General features: G+C 51.8%; 5 protein-coding genes across 5 annotated transcripts; 4 read left to right on the forward strand and 1 right to left on the reverse strand.

The window, feature by feature from the left end:
• Positions 1–3: 3 nt before the first annotated feature.
• N7462_009167 (Heat shock 70 kDa protein) lies at positions 4–495 on the forward strand (the record flags this gene model as incomplete). Its single annotated transcript, XM_057080881.1, has 1 exon — positions 4–495. A coding segment is annotated over one exon (492 nt), but the record flags the coding sequence as incomplete, so codon positions are not given.
• Positions 496–5,805: 5,310 nt separating this feature from the next.
• Positions 5,806–7,393, forward strand: N7462_009168 (uncharacterized protein; the record flags this gene model as incomplete). The annotated part of the gene is made up of 2 exons (XM_057080882.1): positions 5,806–6,195; positions 6,320–7,393. 2 exons carry the CDS (start codon positions 5,806–5,808, stop codon positions 7,391–7,393), a joined length of 1,464 nt encoding a protein of 487 aa, XP_056929719.1.
• An 824-nt stretch (positions 7,394–8,217) lies between these two features.
• N7462_009169 (S-adenosylmethionine-dependent methyltransferase) lies at positions 8,218–10,486 on the reverse strand (the record flags this gene model as incomplete). The annotated part of the gene is made up of 6 exons (XM_057080883.1): positions 8,218–9,008; positions 9,386–9,547; positions 9,610–9,814; positions 9,865–10,004; positions 10,251–10,333; positions 10,395–10,486. 6 exons carry the CDS (start codon positions 10,484–10,486, stop codon positions 8,218–8,220), a joined length of 1,473 nt encoding a protein of 490 aa, XP_056929720.1.
• A 414-nt stretch (positions 10,487–10,900) lies between these two features.
• On the forward strand, positions 10,901–13,065 carry faa4 (long-chain fatty acid-CoA ligase FAA1; the record flags this gene model as incomplete). Its single annotated transcript, XM_057080884.1, has 2 exons — positions 10,901–12,907; positions 12,976–13,065. 2 exons carry the CDS (start codon positions 10,901–10,903, stop codon positions 13,063–13,065), a joined length of 2,097 nt encoding a protein of 698 aa, XP_056929721.1.
• A 799-nt stretch (positions 13,066–13,864) lies between these two features.
• On the forward strand, positions 13,865–14,155 carry N7462_009171 (uncharacterized protein; the record flags this gene model as incomplete). Its single annotated transcript, XM_057080885.1, has 2 exons — positions 13,865–13,878; positions 13,951–14,155. The coding sequence occupies 2 exons, from the start codon at positions 13,865–13,867 to the stop codon at positions 14,153–14,155; spliced, it is 219 nt and encodes a 72-aa protein (XP_056929722.1).
• Between the last annotated feature and the right edge of the window lie 1,412 nt (positions 14,156–15,567).

The raw sequence follows: 15,567 nt of genomic DNA on the forward strand, positions 1-15,567 counted from the left end.
CTCTACATATATACTAATCAATGCTTGAAGGTCACTTTCGATATCGATGCGGACGCGTTGGTCCAAGTTCGGGCTATGGACAAGGCTACCAACAAGGACCAGTCTATCACCATCACCTCCGGCTCTGGTCTTTCTGATGCTGAGATCCAGTCCATGGTTGAGGATGCCGAGAAGTACGGTGAGCAGGACAAGGAGCGCAAGGCCGCTATTGAGGCTGCCAACCGTGCCGACAGCGTCCTCAACGACACTGAGAAGGCTCTCAAGGACTTCGAGGACCGTCTCGACAAGGCTGAGGCTGAGAACATCCGTGAGAAGATCGCCACTCTCCGTGAGTTCGTCGCCAAGAACCAGTCTGGCGAGGGCACTGCTACTGCCGAGGAGCTCAAGGCCAAGACCGATGAGCTGCAGACTGCCTCTCTGAGCCTCTTTGACAAGATGCACAAGGCCAACAACGAGCAGCAGCAGCAGCAACAGCAGGGCGAGAACAAGCAGTAAATTACTTGTTTTTCGTCTTGATGCTGTGAACTCATGGCCACCTTGAGTGGCCACTGTATTTTTTTATTGTTTTCCTTTTTCTTTTTCCTTTGTGTGTTAGAGACTCCCTGATTCTGTCCTCGCATCTCCTTTTTCGCATCATCTGTACACATATTTTTCTGAAGGCCCTTTTTATTTATCCCCCTTTTTTGTTTTGGTGTATCGGTGTTTTGACTCCCAACTTGTATGATCTATTTTCCCTTTTTTTTTTCCCTCTTCGACCCTTCTTCTTCCCCTGTTGCCCACAAATGCTCTGTGATTCAAGGCTCTCTCGCCTTTATCAGAGAGTTTGCTGGGGTCGTCTACCATTGTATTTAATGACACTAACGGCAAGGGGGGCCACCAAAAAAGGATGCAGGCTTTGGCTATCAGGTGCATGTGACAATAGAAATCGGACCATTCTCCTCTCGCTTTTACACATTTTTGATTCCTGCATCTGTAAGACCGTTATTGCGTAACAATGCCTTGAGCTTGAGGGCAGCAAATAGGAGAGCATCTTACACTCAGCAGCTTCTGCATCTCTGTGGCTTGCAGCGCGAGCAAGATGAGAAAATGAGTGCGCCAACCACCCCTCTAGCAAACAGCAAATGGGATCATGGCGCGGCTGTATGCGTTTCTGACCCGGATGCAGCCTGCAAGCCCGTCTTGTTTCTGTTCTCCTTCAAGTAGAGTGGCCTATTCTTGACTTTCCCACGGCTTGCTACGGCTTCTGGGTTCCGGTCAGCCAGGACCAAAGTACAGTACAGGTGAATGACTTGGTCCAGTCATTGCATCGCTGCGCCCCGAAGTTAATATCAGCGAGACATGAGAGAGGATGGACGGGTCCGCCACCTCAGACTGCAAACGATAGGTCGGAAACGCCTGTCACACGGGCTGAGCGTTCTCAAGGTTCTGTTTTCTTTCTTCCCCGCCCATGATTTCATCTGGCCTGGTTGATTTGTCGCCGTGCGAGGGAGAGCAGATGCTGTTGAGTGAGTGGGTTAGCTTGAAACCGGGCGCTTTCGCCTCTCACCGGGCCAATCTATTCGAGAGAGACGCTGGGACTAATGTTGTGTCTGCCCGGAGGGAGGAAGCTAGTTCAGGTAGTTGGAGATGGGCCAATCGCCTCTATAGTCTGGATTCCTTGCATGACAAGCGGCTGCGGCCAGGCGAGATTTCTAATCTGGTGCCAAGGAGATGATGTATGAGGATTTTAGCAAGATGATGTCGTCGTGTGAGCAGTATTAGTGGTCTGTATTACTATTTAGTGTACAGAGTAGTGTTACAGACAAGATGAATCATCAGACCAGAATAAAAAATAGTTCCAACTAAACCCCAGATGGTGATTATCTGATTATCCTGATTCTATGATTATTATTCATGATTAAGATGATGCAGCATGTCGGTCGAGAACGAGCAATCAGGGAATCTAAGAGGTCGGTGCTCATTCTGGGGCATGCTCTCAGCCTTGTTTTGGCTGCAGCGACGATACCAATGACATTATCAATGGAGTCTATAACCAACTTACCAACTAATTGCGTTCGAATTCTATGCGCCAGAATCAGACCCAACTCCACTCAACCAGAATGCGACATGAGACCAGCACGCGCACATAACCCTGGGCCAATCTGGCGCCGAGCCGGTGACTGAGCGAAGCAGTTGTGCAGGCTTCCCTGCAGCGGCGCGACACGAGCAAATCACCGTTGTACACACCAGTTGGGCTTCAAAGTGGGTCATTTGCAATGATGATGTTTGTGAATTACGAGGCCTCAGATCCTGTTGTGGGTATTTCTTTCGGTGGTAACGATGGGCGGGACCGGTCTATACTTCATACGAGCATAGTGGATGGATCATGTGTGTGTGTGTGTGTGTTTTTGCTGTTGTTTTTTAGCCAAGAAAGAGAGGGAACAAGACTAAGGCCTATCAAGGACAAGCTAGAAAAATTTCAAACGCCCACTGCACTTGCTTTTCCATCATTCGACGATCACCTTCTGTGTTGTGAGACCGTCTGCCTTAGCGCGCCCCTAGTGCTGCGTATGATTATTTCCCATCGTCTCCACTTCCATTTCCACTCTCTCTGTTTTGATTACTCTTTCTTTCTTACAAGCTAAGCCCTGGCGTCTGCTGCTCCAGGCCCGGAGTCTTCCTTCTTTCTTTTTTCCCCCTCTCTTCGTGATGGGGCAGTTTCATCTCGTTTTCGCTCTCCGAAGAGAAATGGCAGCAATAAGGCTTAAAAAACGGACTGCAAGACAGTCAAGGGAAAACCCGTTGTTCTCCCTCTGCTTAATGGATCCTGCTCCATAATTGGAGAAAAGAGTTCCCTATACCGGAGCTAGTGTACCAGCCAACGAGGGGCCACCTGGCACACTGGGAGCAAACCAATTTCTCATCGCAAAATGGTGTAGATTTCAAATGACTATCGCCTATTCGGCAATTTAAGGACACGATGGGTGTATGGTTGAGAATCTTGGCCTTGCCTGGCTGGACTTTGGAGATGATTGTGGCCCTTGCCGCAGTAGTCTACCCGCCCCAACCCCTTTTTGGACTGGATTGGACTGGGACTGGAAGGGAAAACAAATCATCGTCGGTAGACCCATGCCGCTCGCAGACAATAACCGCCGGGTTGAGTCAATAATGCTAATAATAAGTCAAATCACGACGCTGCACTCCCCCTCCCCTACATAGGAGGACGAATGTACCTCCTCACTACAAGGATCGAAAGCCACCAATCTATGGCCTTGCGACGTCGCACTGAGGTACTCTGTACATGGTCGTGTAACCTCTTTTTCCATAGTTGAAGATTAATGGCGATAGATGATAAACAATTTGACCAAGGGAATAATCGGAATAATAGCTGGGAAAATAATATGGAATCTGCAATTCTACTATTATTAATTGGCTACTCGTGTTCATAGTTAGTGCATGCTTCCCATAATGTAGCTAGAAGGTGTCCCAGTTCCCTCATTAGGTAGGATTGAAGTTCTTTGTTGCTGCAGACTAATGGAGCGGAAATCGGAAATGACTCCATTGACCCATTTTTTTTCTGCTTCACAGTAGTTCCCAAATTTTTTTTTTTTCGGTTCCAGCAGCTTCGACAAGCGTCCCACGGAACCGCCCAGGGTCGCCAGTTCACTGGCAAGTTCTTCCCCTGTGTTACATAATTGATCTCCCGCAATGACCAGGTCTTTCCAATGACGGTAGATCTGTGGCGTGCCATTGGCGGCCGCGACCGTAATTCACTAATTCACCTACACTAACGAGCAACTAAAACAGGAGCTGCCACACAGTGCACTGACTGGGAGCTTATGATTCATTGGGGACTCTCCCCCAGTGTACATATTTCGCTTTCACGCGCGCCACCAGGAAAGTGATGGATCATCCAACGAAAAAGGCTTCGCTATACTGTCTCCTCCTTTCTCCGGACCGGCTCCGGTAATGGTATGTTTGGGAATTTTAAAGTAGAAAATTTTTTTTCTGCCAAACTGTGTGTTCAGAGTGATTTTTAGGGCTGCAGTCAGCAGAAGTACAGATTTGACAAAGCAGTATGAATGTGATACAAATGGCAATAAGGAGATGTAGACAAATATTATCGGGTAATTAAGTTAATCAAATAATCAAATAATTTTGAACCGAACCGGCTTAATCATCGCAATGCTCACGACACCAGATGAATATGGAAATAAATAAATAAAACTCGTCTTAATTATCCCAAGTTCAACAAAGGTATTTGACCTCGGCCACATGTTCCCACAGGAGGCGCCGGGCTTCATCCGCCCACATGCGTGTCCCAAATGAATCATCAGGACCAAACAAGTTAAGCACAGAAAGTACGGAGTACAAATTCGATGGTTTTTTTTATTAAAAAAAACACTCGGGCCAGATGTTGGGTGTGCTCCTTGACTAAGATGCAGTGGGTAGAGTGGATAAAGATTATAACCCCCGTCTCCCAAAAATACAGACCAAAACACCAGGATCAGGAATATGGTCAACTGACGAAAATTCCGGGATTGCCCTCTTTTTACCCCGTCAGATTGATGAGATAACTCTAGGCTGTGGAGCGACGAAAAATCATCATCGTGATTCTTGCTAGAGAATTGAGATGATGGTGATTCTAATTATTACCTGATGGATTAGTCTTTTTTGGTGTCTAGTATTGGATGAGTTTTTACTTTGAGTCTAGTGATAGAGGGGACTAGTGCCAGGGATTGTCGCCATGTCCAATCTCCAGGAAATGAGGTATTGTGATTGTTGTGATTTGATTACATCGGGTCACTAGCGCCGAACCAATCCATGGAATCGCCGCTGTTCGACTGTTTCCGCTGACCGCATCTCCCAAACTGGTTTTGCTTCATGCGAATCGCACTAAAAAGGGGGGTCACAAAGTATGATGATACGCCCGTCACTATGAGGGCTGGTGACTGGCTCATAGTGGCTCATGAGCTAATGAGCTAATAGGGATCGCGATACGCCTGGATTTGGCTACCCCCCCTCCTCCCTTCTTTCGTCTCCCATTCGAGCCACTAGAATAATAATAGCCTTGTCGGGTAAGCGCTTGGTGGATCCGATATTCTTTGCCCTGTGTCAATATGTATTCTGTATGGAGTACAAGATGTAGAATATTGAGGTTTGCACAGTGATAAATATGGAACTTCAGTCTTGAGGCCTTTTCAGTGTTTGCGGAACGAAGCCCAAGATCCTGAAGTGTATACTAGACTCTGGTATAATCCAGCTACCTGCAGGCTAGGCTCTCTGCTGGACCTATGACGAGCCACCGTCAAGCTCAGCATGTCCTTTCCCCTAATCAGAATCGAGAGGAGGCCCTATTAAACTGGGTCTCGACGGGGGGGCCGATCCCCTTACACCGTTACGGGAAATTTCAAGATAACGGGGGTGCAGCCCAAGGGTCGCGCTAGTGGATATTGTCATTTCTTATTTTAATTTTTTTGGGCTGTTTTTCTGCACTATTTTCCTGTACTATTATTATAATGGGATGGGTTTTATGGGGACGTCTGGATGTCAATCCTTTCCTAACCGTCGACCCATAGATCGGAAATGGGGCTTTTTTCTGTCGATTCTTGTCTCATTGCCCACACGATTTGACTTCTTTTTTTCTTCCCGTGGTCGTGCCTTTTCTTTCCCTTTCTTCCCTACCTATCCCTGGTCCTGCCTTCCTTCCGGGACCCTCTGATAGCCTTTAGGGATCTATTGTAGGCGTGAGGTACAAACGTGGGAGAAGCAACCTCCCGATTTGCATTGCATTCTGGACACGGGCACCATCTTCAGAAGCTCGTCATGACGGCTGCTCCCCCGGTGGTTCACCCTGTTCCCGACAGCGGTTTAAATGGCCCTGGTCATCTCGCGCACAGCCTTCCACGCTACCAGGCAATCGCCATGAATCCCAATCCTCCCCCTCACCCACCAATGCCCCCGCCAGATCAAATGGTGCAAAATCATCACTACCGTCACTATGCGCCGCCGCCGTTGCATGATCCGCACTCCGGCCCGCCTCCTCCACCGCCGGCGCCAGCGCCGTCTTCTCTCGACCAGATTGAAGCTCGTCTACGCCAGTTAGAACATGAAGAGATGAACCGGATGGCTGCCCGCCATCACCTGCTCACCCTTCGTAAGCGAGAGGATGAGGAGTTCCGCAGGTTGACAGAGAGTGCCGAAGCCGAAGAAGAGGTATGTTGTATGAATTGTATAGTTCGCCGAGTCGGCGGATGGAAACCATGCGCGCATGAGCGCAATGCTCAATTCTCAATTCTTAAATCTCAATTCTCAATATATACTGACACTGCTCGATTAGGATCTACGGCGACAACGAAAAAGAATCAAGCGAGAGTCCATGGGGTTGGGACCCAATGCCATCACCGACTCTCCGCCGCTGCGCCCAACACCACCGCGGCGGCTGTCTGAGACCAGCGCTGCCACGACGTTGGCTTTCTTCAAGCAGCAGTCTCCTCCGGAACCGCGTCAACAGCCGCTACCACCGGTTTCTCAGGGACCACCACCCCCGCCAGCACCTCAACAACAGCAACCACCACCCCCGTCGATGCCCCCGCCCCTTCATCTGCATCCCCAAGCCCATCACGCACCTCCTCCTCCTCAGACTCAGCCCCAGCACCCCATTGTCCCGCACGATCACATTAACGGCACAGGATCTATCCGCCGTAAACAAAAATACACCATCAAGAATGTCGAGGCCTGGGGTGAACGTCATGGCCGCCCAGCAGCCCATGACCCTTCCGGCCGCGCTTTATGGAAGCGTCCCTCCGACAATAGTCTCGTGTATCTGACCTGTCCGATTGCCGGGTGCGGCAAATCAGACTTTGTCACCTTGCATGGCTTCATGTGCCATCTGACGAAGAAGCACAAAGACCGGTCTTTGGGCAGTCAGTCGCGCGCGCTCGAGATTTGTGGCGTCGTCTACGACCCCAACTCTCCGCTGCCTCCTGTCTCGGCCTCCACCCGGACCTCAATGGAAGACAGCCCGTTGAATGGCGGCGCTGATGACGAGGGCATGAACGAGGACGAGCTTGAGTCTCTCTCGGACGAGGGGGACTCGCCATACCGCGTGAAGATTGAGACCACAGACCGATCTCTGCCGGACGTAGAAGGGACACCCGGTCCGCGTGATTCCTCGCCCATGCTTCCCAAGCCGGTCGTGAACGGCCTGTCCACCAAACAGTCGATCTCTTCGATTATCGACCGCACCCCGGACTCCGAGCACCGGGAGGTGCTGGCATCTCTAACCCCGTCCGAGTCCATGTCACAGGGCCACTCATCGCTGGAGCCGTCGGTGCCCACGAAGCGGAAATACGAGTACTCGCCGGAGAAGGAGAACACGCAGCCGAAAAGGAACTCTGTGATGGCGGAGTAAATATGAATATTATTTAATATGGATTTTGTGTGTCCACCGACCCCACTGGAACACTGTTGGGCTGTCATACGCCGTTGAATTAGCCCGGGCTGCTGCAATGCCGAGGGATCGGTCGTCTCTCTGACACAGAAGAAGAGCAAGAACCAGGGCAAAAAAAGCGATCGGCTGCATCCGTTCTATCATTTCTCATTTTCTCAGCATGCTTGCAAGTGTCAACTGTCTCGATGTCGTTCCTTTTTCTATCAATACCCTTGCAATTTTCCTTTTCCATTTCTCTTGTTTTTGCTCGCTTGTATGTGTCAAATCTCTCTGGGTGGCTTGTTTATGTATTATGTCCCATTTGCCATGTTCTTCTGTTGCTTCAGGTTGACCTTCATTCGTTTTGAACTTCTCCTTGCCGCACCTTGTTAGATTGGCGGATTGCGCCCCCCCCCTTTACTCTCCTGTCCATACCCTCATTGTATGCTGAGCATATTTGTTAATGATGTACGAGGTTCTCGGACGTGGACATATTGTGCTAGAACATACTGCTGCATGTGGCCGTGGTGATTACCCTGTTGCACATGGCATTCGGACTGTCTTATCATGGCGGACCAATTTGAGATATCAGTTTGAATATTGCATGTAGCAAACAAATGATTAAATCTACCTTATCATTTACAGAAAATTTCCATGGGCAGTTCAGTTCAAATTGGAACAGAGGACTTCCTCTTGCACATGTGTAAGTGATGATTGTAGCATGGTCATATGCAGACAAACTAGAAATACATTTCTATCCCTCTATTCTATCTCATTTGAGCCACCAGGGAGAACGCCTACGCAGATCAATTCTTCTCTCTGACCATCAGCAAATGCACCAAATATCCCGTCCCACTCTTCAGTCCGTTCCCCAGGACCTCATCGCTCAGGCGCCAAATCCGGAATTCACGCAGCGTTTCCCGCAGCCAAGCTTCGAACACATCCGGCGAGCGCTGCTGCTGCGCGATGATACTAACCGTGGGTCGACGACTATACTTAACCGCGCCGTTCTCAGACGGCTCGTACGCCGGCCGGAGACGACATACTTCAGCGCAGGTGCGGACGAACGGAGCCACCAGGGCTTCATTGTAGATGCAATCGCATGAGAGCAGGAGGTCGAAGCCCCGGTCATCATCCTCTTCTTCTTGCCTCTTTGCACCGTGGCCCACGGTGCTGGACTCGGACTCGATGCAGTCTTTCAACCGCTCCGGCTGGTCGAGCTCCCAGTCCAAGGTGGTGAAGGTGACGTTGCTGACGGCCGGAGGGACAGACTGCTGCTTTTTAGCGGACTTACTACTACTGGCCCTGGCTTTGCTGGATTTTTGCTTGGTGCTGGAAGACGACTTGGCCGAGGCATTCTCGTCGAGGTTGGCGCGAAAGACTCGGCGAACGTATTCCTGATCGGTGGCGATATAATGCTGTACCGAGGGAGATAGGGCCAGGGCGACCAGGGCGGAGATGCCACAGCCCAACTCAGTGACTACCGAGGTTGGAGAGAGGATGGAATGTGTCCAGAGCGGATTGGAGGGAGACGAGATCCAGTCCGCGAAGAGGGGGGGTGATTTTCCAAAGGACTGGCCGGGCGTGGTTAGTTCAGCTGATCGATGAGGATATCGTGCCCTCGTGTAGGGAAGTAGGTGGCGTGGCAGCCAGACAAGGGGATGTGGAATGTTGAGGACACGAGGGCAGCAGTCATGTTTGGTTAAATGCTCATGTTGATGACGATGTGAAAGAAACGAGGCAGAGGGAGGTGAAAAGAATGTCCAGAAATGGTTCATGGTTTCCCCAACGGGCCAAGACATTCAAATGTAAAGGTCCAGATGCGCCGAAGCCGAGGCACAGCAGCACCTCCCTGAGGCCCGGAAGAAGATAAAAGTCCCATACGCGGGGATCTGTCACGTCCGTGCATTGGGGACAAGAAATTGAAAGGGGCTGTGTCGATCTTGCTGCAGTGCTTGGGACCTCTGAACTCACCGGCGCCCGTGGTTCCCCCAGCACGAGAGGAAGAGAGGAGAGAGGGGGATTGATGGATCGTATACTCGGCCCCGTGAATCGTCACATCGACCGAGTTGGCGCGGGAGTCGACAAACCCCAGGTTAGTGGTGGGGATGTCCTGACTGAAGAGGAGAAACGCCTCTTGGTTATGAAAAGCGAAATTAGGTCGCAGCTAGTATTGAGGGATTGATGATTGGACATACCCTCTTCGACGTCGGTGACTTCCTCGCAGGCGGCCAGTAGCTCACAGAGCTGCGCGTCTGCCATCTCTTTCGAACCTGGGGACTTCCCAAGCTTGCGCCGTGGGAGAGGAAGAGCCGTGCAGCTGAGGTTTTCCGGTGTTTCCGTGAGGGGATCACGGGATCGGGAAGCTTGACCTTGTGAACGACTTCGATTTCTCCATCTCTCCTATACTTCCGTCCAGAGAACCAGAGATGACCAAGACGGCCCCCAGATACCCCAGACTCTGACTCTGCAAGATACCCCGGCGGGGGCCATTGTGGCCAGCTACCACCGAAGTATACAGCCTGGCCGTGGAGTGGTAGCCAGTCGTTGCTGGAACCAGTTCCCCACTCCTCGACTGGACACGACGGATAGACTAATCACACGCAGTGCAGCAGTGCCGAACCCTCCGTTTATTGTTGGGCGGGAGCCCCAACAAAAGAGCAGCTGATCTGCCCGCGGATAAACGCCTGGCGAATTCCCCCCGGGCAACATGAACAGCTCAGGACCCGCCCTGAAGAAGACAAAAGCAGAGAGCTTTGAGGCAAGATACCTTCTCTACGGTGTACAGATCCCCAGTGACGGAGTATCGGAGAAATTTTTCAATCCTTTTAGCACGCACGAGGACTGAGCACTTGGCCCGAACCCTCGGACATCTGCCAACCGCGGCATGTTGCTGCTGCTACACTCTGAAGAGGTCTAGCGCTGCAGGCGGCAATTTAATATTATCAAGTATCAACGAGCACAAAAGGAACATAAAACCTACAGCCCCGTAAAACTCTGCTTGGCATTGATTGCAACGTCTGCGCTGGGGTCGAGTTGGTTCTTGGTCTGCAGACTCCATACGAACTGCGTCATCTGCCCGCAGAAGCCCAGCCACTCCAGGGCCTTGGGCTGCCGTAGCTCTCCTCCCCCTTCCTCGCAACCTCGCCAACAGCTTCAAAAGCTCCATCCCTCCCCTTCCCTTACCCCTCCTTAACCATACCACTGCCTCCCCTTGAGCAAGAGAAGGTCGCAATACCCTGCGGGTGTTGGTCTTGGGTAAGCTTTCGGATCGCTGTGCTCCCAGCTGGGCCACAGCTATTGTTTTTCCCCCGGGGCCCTGGGGGCCCCTCCCCCCCCCCCCCCGAAAGAAAGCCCGCTAACGTCACTCCGGCTCGACCCAGTGGATTTTTCCTCTCGAACGGTGCTACTCCGTCCCTGTCCTCCTCAACCCTGTCGAACACCCCTGAATACCCCTTTCCATACCTCCCGTAAGAGAGTTCGGTCAAGATGTCGAAGGCCGACCTCCACATCCAGCCGCGCATGGCCAAGAAGGGTCCCTTCTCGGTCGAGGCCGCCGGCTATGAGCCGGTGGACGGCGAGACCATTCCTCGCCGACACCCGGCCGCGAAAAATGGCCTCATCCTGCGCCCCTCGGACGACGTTGCGACCACCTATGACAACTTCCGCCGCTCCGCCCGGCTGTTTGGCAACTCCAAAGCGGTCGCCACCCGCAAGCTGATCAAGACACACGTGGAGAACAAGAAGGTCAAGAAGGTGGTGGACGGCGTGGAGCAGGAGGTTGACAAGCAATGGTCCTACTTTGAAATGAGCGGGTACACCTACAAGACCTTCCTGGAGTACGAGCAGCTCTGTCTCCAGCTCGGTGCCGGCCTGCGCAAGCTGGGCATGGAGAAGAACGGCCGGATTCACCTCTACGGTGCGACAAGTGCGCACTGGCTGGCCATGTCACACGGCGCTGCCTCGCAATCCATCACCATTGTCACTGCTTACGATACCCTCGGCGAGGAGGGCCTGAAGCACTCGCTTGTCCAAACCTCCAGCACAGCAATCTTCCTCGACCCCGGCCTGATCAAGTCTCTGACCAATGTCCTGAAGGATGCGTCCTCAATTAAGCATGTCATTTACAACACTGACAACGAAGTCAACGAGGCAGATCTCGAGAAGCTGAAGAGCGATTTCCCCGACCTCGTTGTGCTCAGCATTGAGGACCTGCGCAAGTCTGGCGAGGAGAACCTTGTGGACCCGGTGCCTCCCAAGCCCGAGGATCTCTGCTGCATCATGTACACATCCGGCTCTACAGGTCCCCCCAAGGGTGTCTCTCTGACTCAAGCCAACGTGATTGCCGCCACTGCTGGTGTCAATGAGATTGTTGGTCCGTACATTAGCCCCAAAGACTCGCTGCTCACCTATCTCCCCCAAGCGCACATTCTGGAGTTTATGTTTGAGAATCTGTGCCTGTTTTGGGGCGGTTGCATGGGTTACGGCAACCCACGTACCCTGTCCGATGCCTCGATGCGCAACTGCAAGGGTGATATTCGCGAGTTCAAGCCTACCATTCTGGTTGGCGTTCCTGCGGTCTGGGAGTCGGTCAAGAAGGGTGTGCTGAACAACCTGAACAAGAACTCTTTCCTTATCAAGGGCATGTTTTGGGGCGCCATGGCGGCGAAGAACTTCCTGCTGACCAACGGATTCCCTGGTGCTGCCACTGGCGCCTCTATCCTGGATGCTGTCGTCTTCCGCAAACTGAAGGAGGCTACCGGTGGTCATCTCCGTATCATGATGAACGGCGGTGGCCCCATTTCTAAGGATACCCAAAAGTTCCTGTCCATGGCCATTGCTCCCATGATCGGTGGCTACGGTCTTACGGAGACCTCTGCCATGGGTGCTCTGAACGACCCGATGGCCTGGAACCCCAACGCCTTGGGCGAGGTTCCCGCCTCGATCGAGATCAAGCTTGTTGACTTCCCCGATGCCGGGTATTTGACCAAGAACAACCCCCCACAAGGCGAGATCTTCATCCGTGGCGGCAGCGTCACCTCCGGATATTTCGATAACAAGGAGGAGACAAAGGCTGCGCTGACTGAGGACGGTTGGTTCATGACCGGTGACATTGGCGAGTTCGATTCCAACGGCCACTTGAGGATCATCGACCGTAAGAAGAACCTGGTGAAGACCTTGAATGGCGAATATATCGCTCTCGAGAAGCTTGAGTCTATCTACCGCTCGTGTCCCGTTGTTGGCAACATTTGTGTCTACGCCGCTGAGGACCAGGAGAAGCCTGTCGCAATCATTGTTCCCGTGGAGGTTGCGCTGAAGAAGCTTGCTGAAGACAATGGCGTTAAGGGCGATAGCCTTGAGTCGCTTGTGCACAACGAGAAGCTCCAACGTGTGGTTCTTCAGCAACTACAGAGCTCTGGCCGTGCTGGCGGCCTGAAGGGCATTGAGATCATCAACGGCGTGGTTCTGTCTGACGAGGAGTGGACCCCGCAAAACGTAAGTCATCATTCATATCGGACCCAAGCCAAATGACTATTTCCATGCTAATTTTTTTTCATCTTTAGGGCTTCATGACTGCCGCTCAGAAACTGCAGCGCAAGAAGATCGTCAACAAATACCAGGCTGAGATTGGCAAGGCCTATGGCAAGAAATAAAAAAATTGGGTGTCTTTTTTTTCGTGATCCCCATTGTGATTCTATTTACTTTTTGCTTTTTTTCTTTTCTTTCTATACACCTTCCATCATGGCTTTTCTACTTATCTTCGTTTCTCGCTCTGTTACCCTCCCACGCGTTTGATTTTGCCGATTTGCGATCTCCTCAAGTCCTGTTAATATAAGAAATTTCCGCGGATGGCTACTATTCTATGCCTCGTGCCACGGAAAGTTCCCTCGCTACGATGTAGACGAGATAGTGATGAATGCGGATATGACATTTCAACGGGTTTACCATGTTTTTGTGTCCTCTCCTTCCTCCCCTCTGAGCTAGGTAGAGCTCAGCTTCATCTAACCAACTTGAGACATCACTTCACCATGTTGTATACCGTCGAAGATCAACCATTCTGCACTACATTTCTAGTATCGAAACATTCGACAACCACAATGCCCTTTATTCAAATTGCCCAGTAAAGGTATCATCTAGATGTCTTTGGATTTCAGATCGAAAAGTACTATTCCACCCCCGATACTTCAGCCACCGTTACACTGATACCCAGTGGGTGCACCATTTTGACCTGCTCGTGTGGTACATGTACCTGGCAGTACCTGACAGGGCCATATTGCCTATCCGATGAGTTCGCAGGAACTACGAGAGCCTCAGGACCAACTACCTAACACGGACTAGCCCGCTGTTAGCTCCACGTGACATCGCTGCCACTCCCGGAGCTTAATCTTCTTCGAGCTACTTTGTCTATTAACTAGTCTTCCCTTGCCAGTGCCAGCAGAACATCAGAACACAATGTCTTTGTGGAGGTAAAGTTTGTCAAACACATACACCAATCAACATGACGGTATCTAGACACGAAACTGACGCTCCGCCGCTAGCTCCTACCGGTCCCTCACCCCCAAAACCCGGGCCTTGTTCGGTATCGGCGCCATGGCCTGGGCAAGCATCGGTCTCTGGACTTCACCCCAGGTCGAGAGCGCGCTAGGGATGCAGGCTACCCAGGCCGAACAGGATACGCTGGACCGCCAGCTTGCGGTGCGGGTTTCGCGGGTTGGAGAGGACGAGCAGCACCGGGCCAATTGAACAGCACCCCGATGGCCTCGACAGCCATGGTGCCTGTACCGCCCATGTCTCAGTTTCCGCGCCAAATACCAAGCTCACCTGGCTGCGATCGGATCGCTTCGGTCCTGGATGGGAGCTAGTTCCGGACCCTCCATTGTCTGAGCGTGGGTGCGATCCGCGCGTCCACGTTGCCCACCTCCTTTCGTGTGAATGCAATGGGTTCGGGATTCAAAAGGGGGCGCGCCATCTCGGAATTGAGAGTTTTCGGGCGAAGGAGCAGGAACAGGCGAGAGAAAAAAGAGGATCAGACCTCGAAGCTGGTCTTGGTTGGTGATGTCATTTCCGACTGGCCTATGTGAGCTACACACGATCCGGTGCATGGAGCAGGAGGACGTGGTAATGATCCTAGACCCCGACCCCGCCCCTCCTGGACGGTGCACCTCGAGTTCGTGGCTTCTGTGGGCTCAGCATGAGAGTAATTCTCCGATTGTACGATTCTCGGGGAGACAGAGAGTGCGCCAGATCAGGCCCCGCGTTGCGGCATGCACATTGGAACAACCAACCCTGGTGGCTGAAAGGGTAGATGGCTGCCCAGTTTAGATCAAGACTTTACCGGGCGAAGTAGTGAGGAGCCAATCATGGGGGCATTTGTTGGGTTGGATCTTGTTGCGAGCTGCTGGGCAGATCTTTGCAGATGTTGATGATTTCGGGACTGGTTGGCAATCCCTTTCTGATAGTCATGTACAGCTTGGAGCCTCGGGGATTTTTTTTTTTCATCGAAAAGCCGGATTCGATACTGCTTCATAGTTGGGTACCATGCATTTGTGCATGCAATGTTGATATCAACCTCATGCAACGGAGAGAATCAGCCATACGACCTCCAGCCAGATGCTCAATATACAAACTCCTTTTAGCCAATCTTGATTCTCCCCTGATCTCGAATGCATAGTTTCATTTACTAGCACTGTGATAATACTAATAAATCCCCCACCCACAATCAAATCAAATGCACCCAATCACTTCATCGGCTATCCATGGAAATTCTGGTGCAACCCAGCAAGAGATCTTGCCCGACCCCGTAAGACACTTTCCCAAGCGCCCTCCCCCCAAAGCCGTTGATGTGAAACAACGGAGAAATGCTGACCTCCCCGAGCTCCAAAAAAATCATCGACCCGCAGCTCTGAGCCTCGCAATATTCACAGGACTAATGCATCGGACAGATTGGAATCTCAATCCGCAGCCCCCATGGCGACCGGTCTGTCAAACCTACCTAAGCAGGGGGGGACACTGTCGCGGGCGCTGTGCTCACCACTCACAAGCAGACAAGATTGGTTTCTGGTTGCGTGAAAGAGCTGGGATTTTGTGGTAGCCCTCCTCCAAAGGGCAGGGCGCCTGACGAAGAGTTGTCTTTATCGGAAGCTGGATAGCAATGG

This window comes from Penicillium macrosclerotiorum (assembly GCF_028827735.1).
Source record: "Penicillium macrosclerotiorum strain IBT 26536 chromosome Unknown utg000009l_segment0_segment0, whole genome shotgun sequence".
Classification (NCBI taxonomy): domain Eukaryota; kingdom Fungi; phylum Ascomycota; class Eurotiomycetes; order Eurotiales; family Aspergillaceae; genus Penicillium; species Penicillium macrosclerotiorum.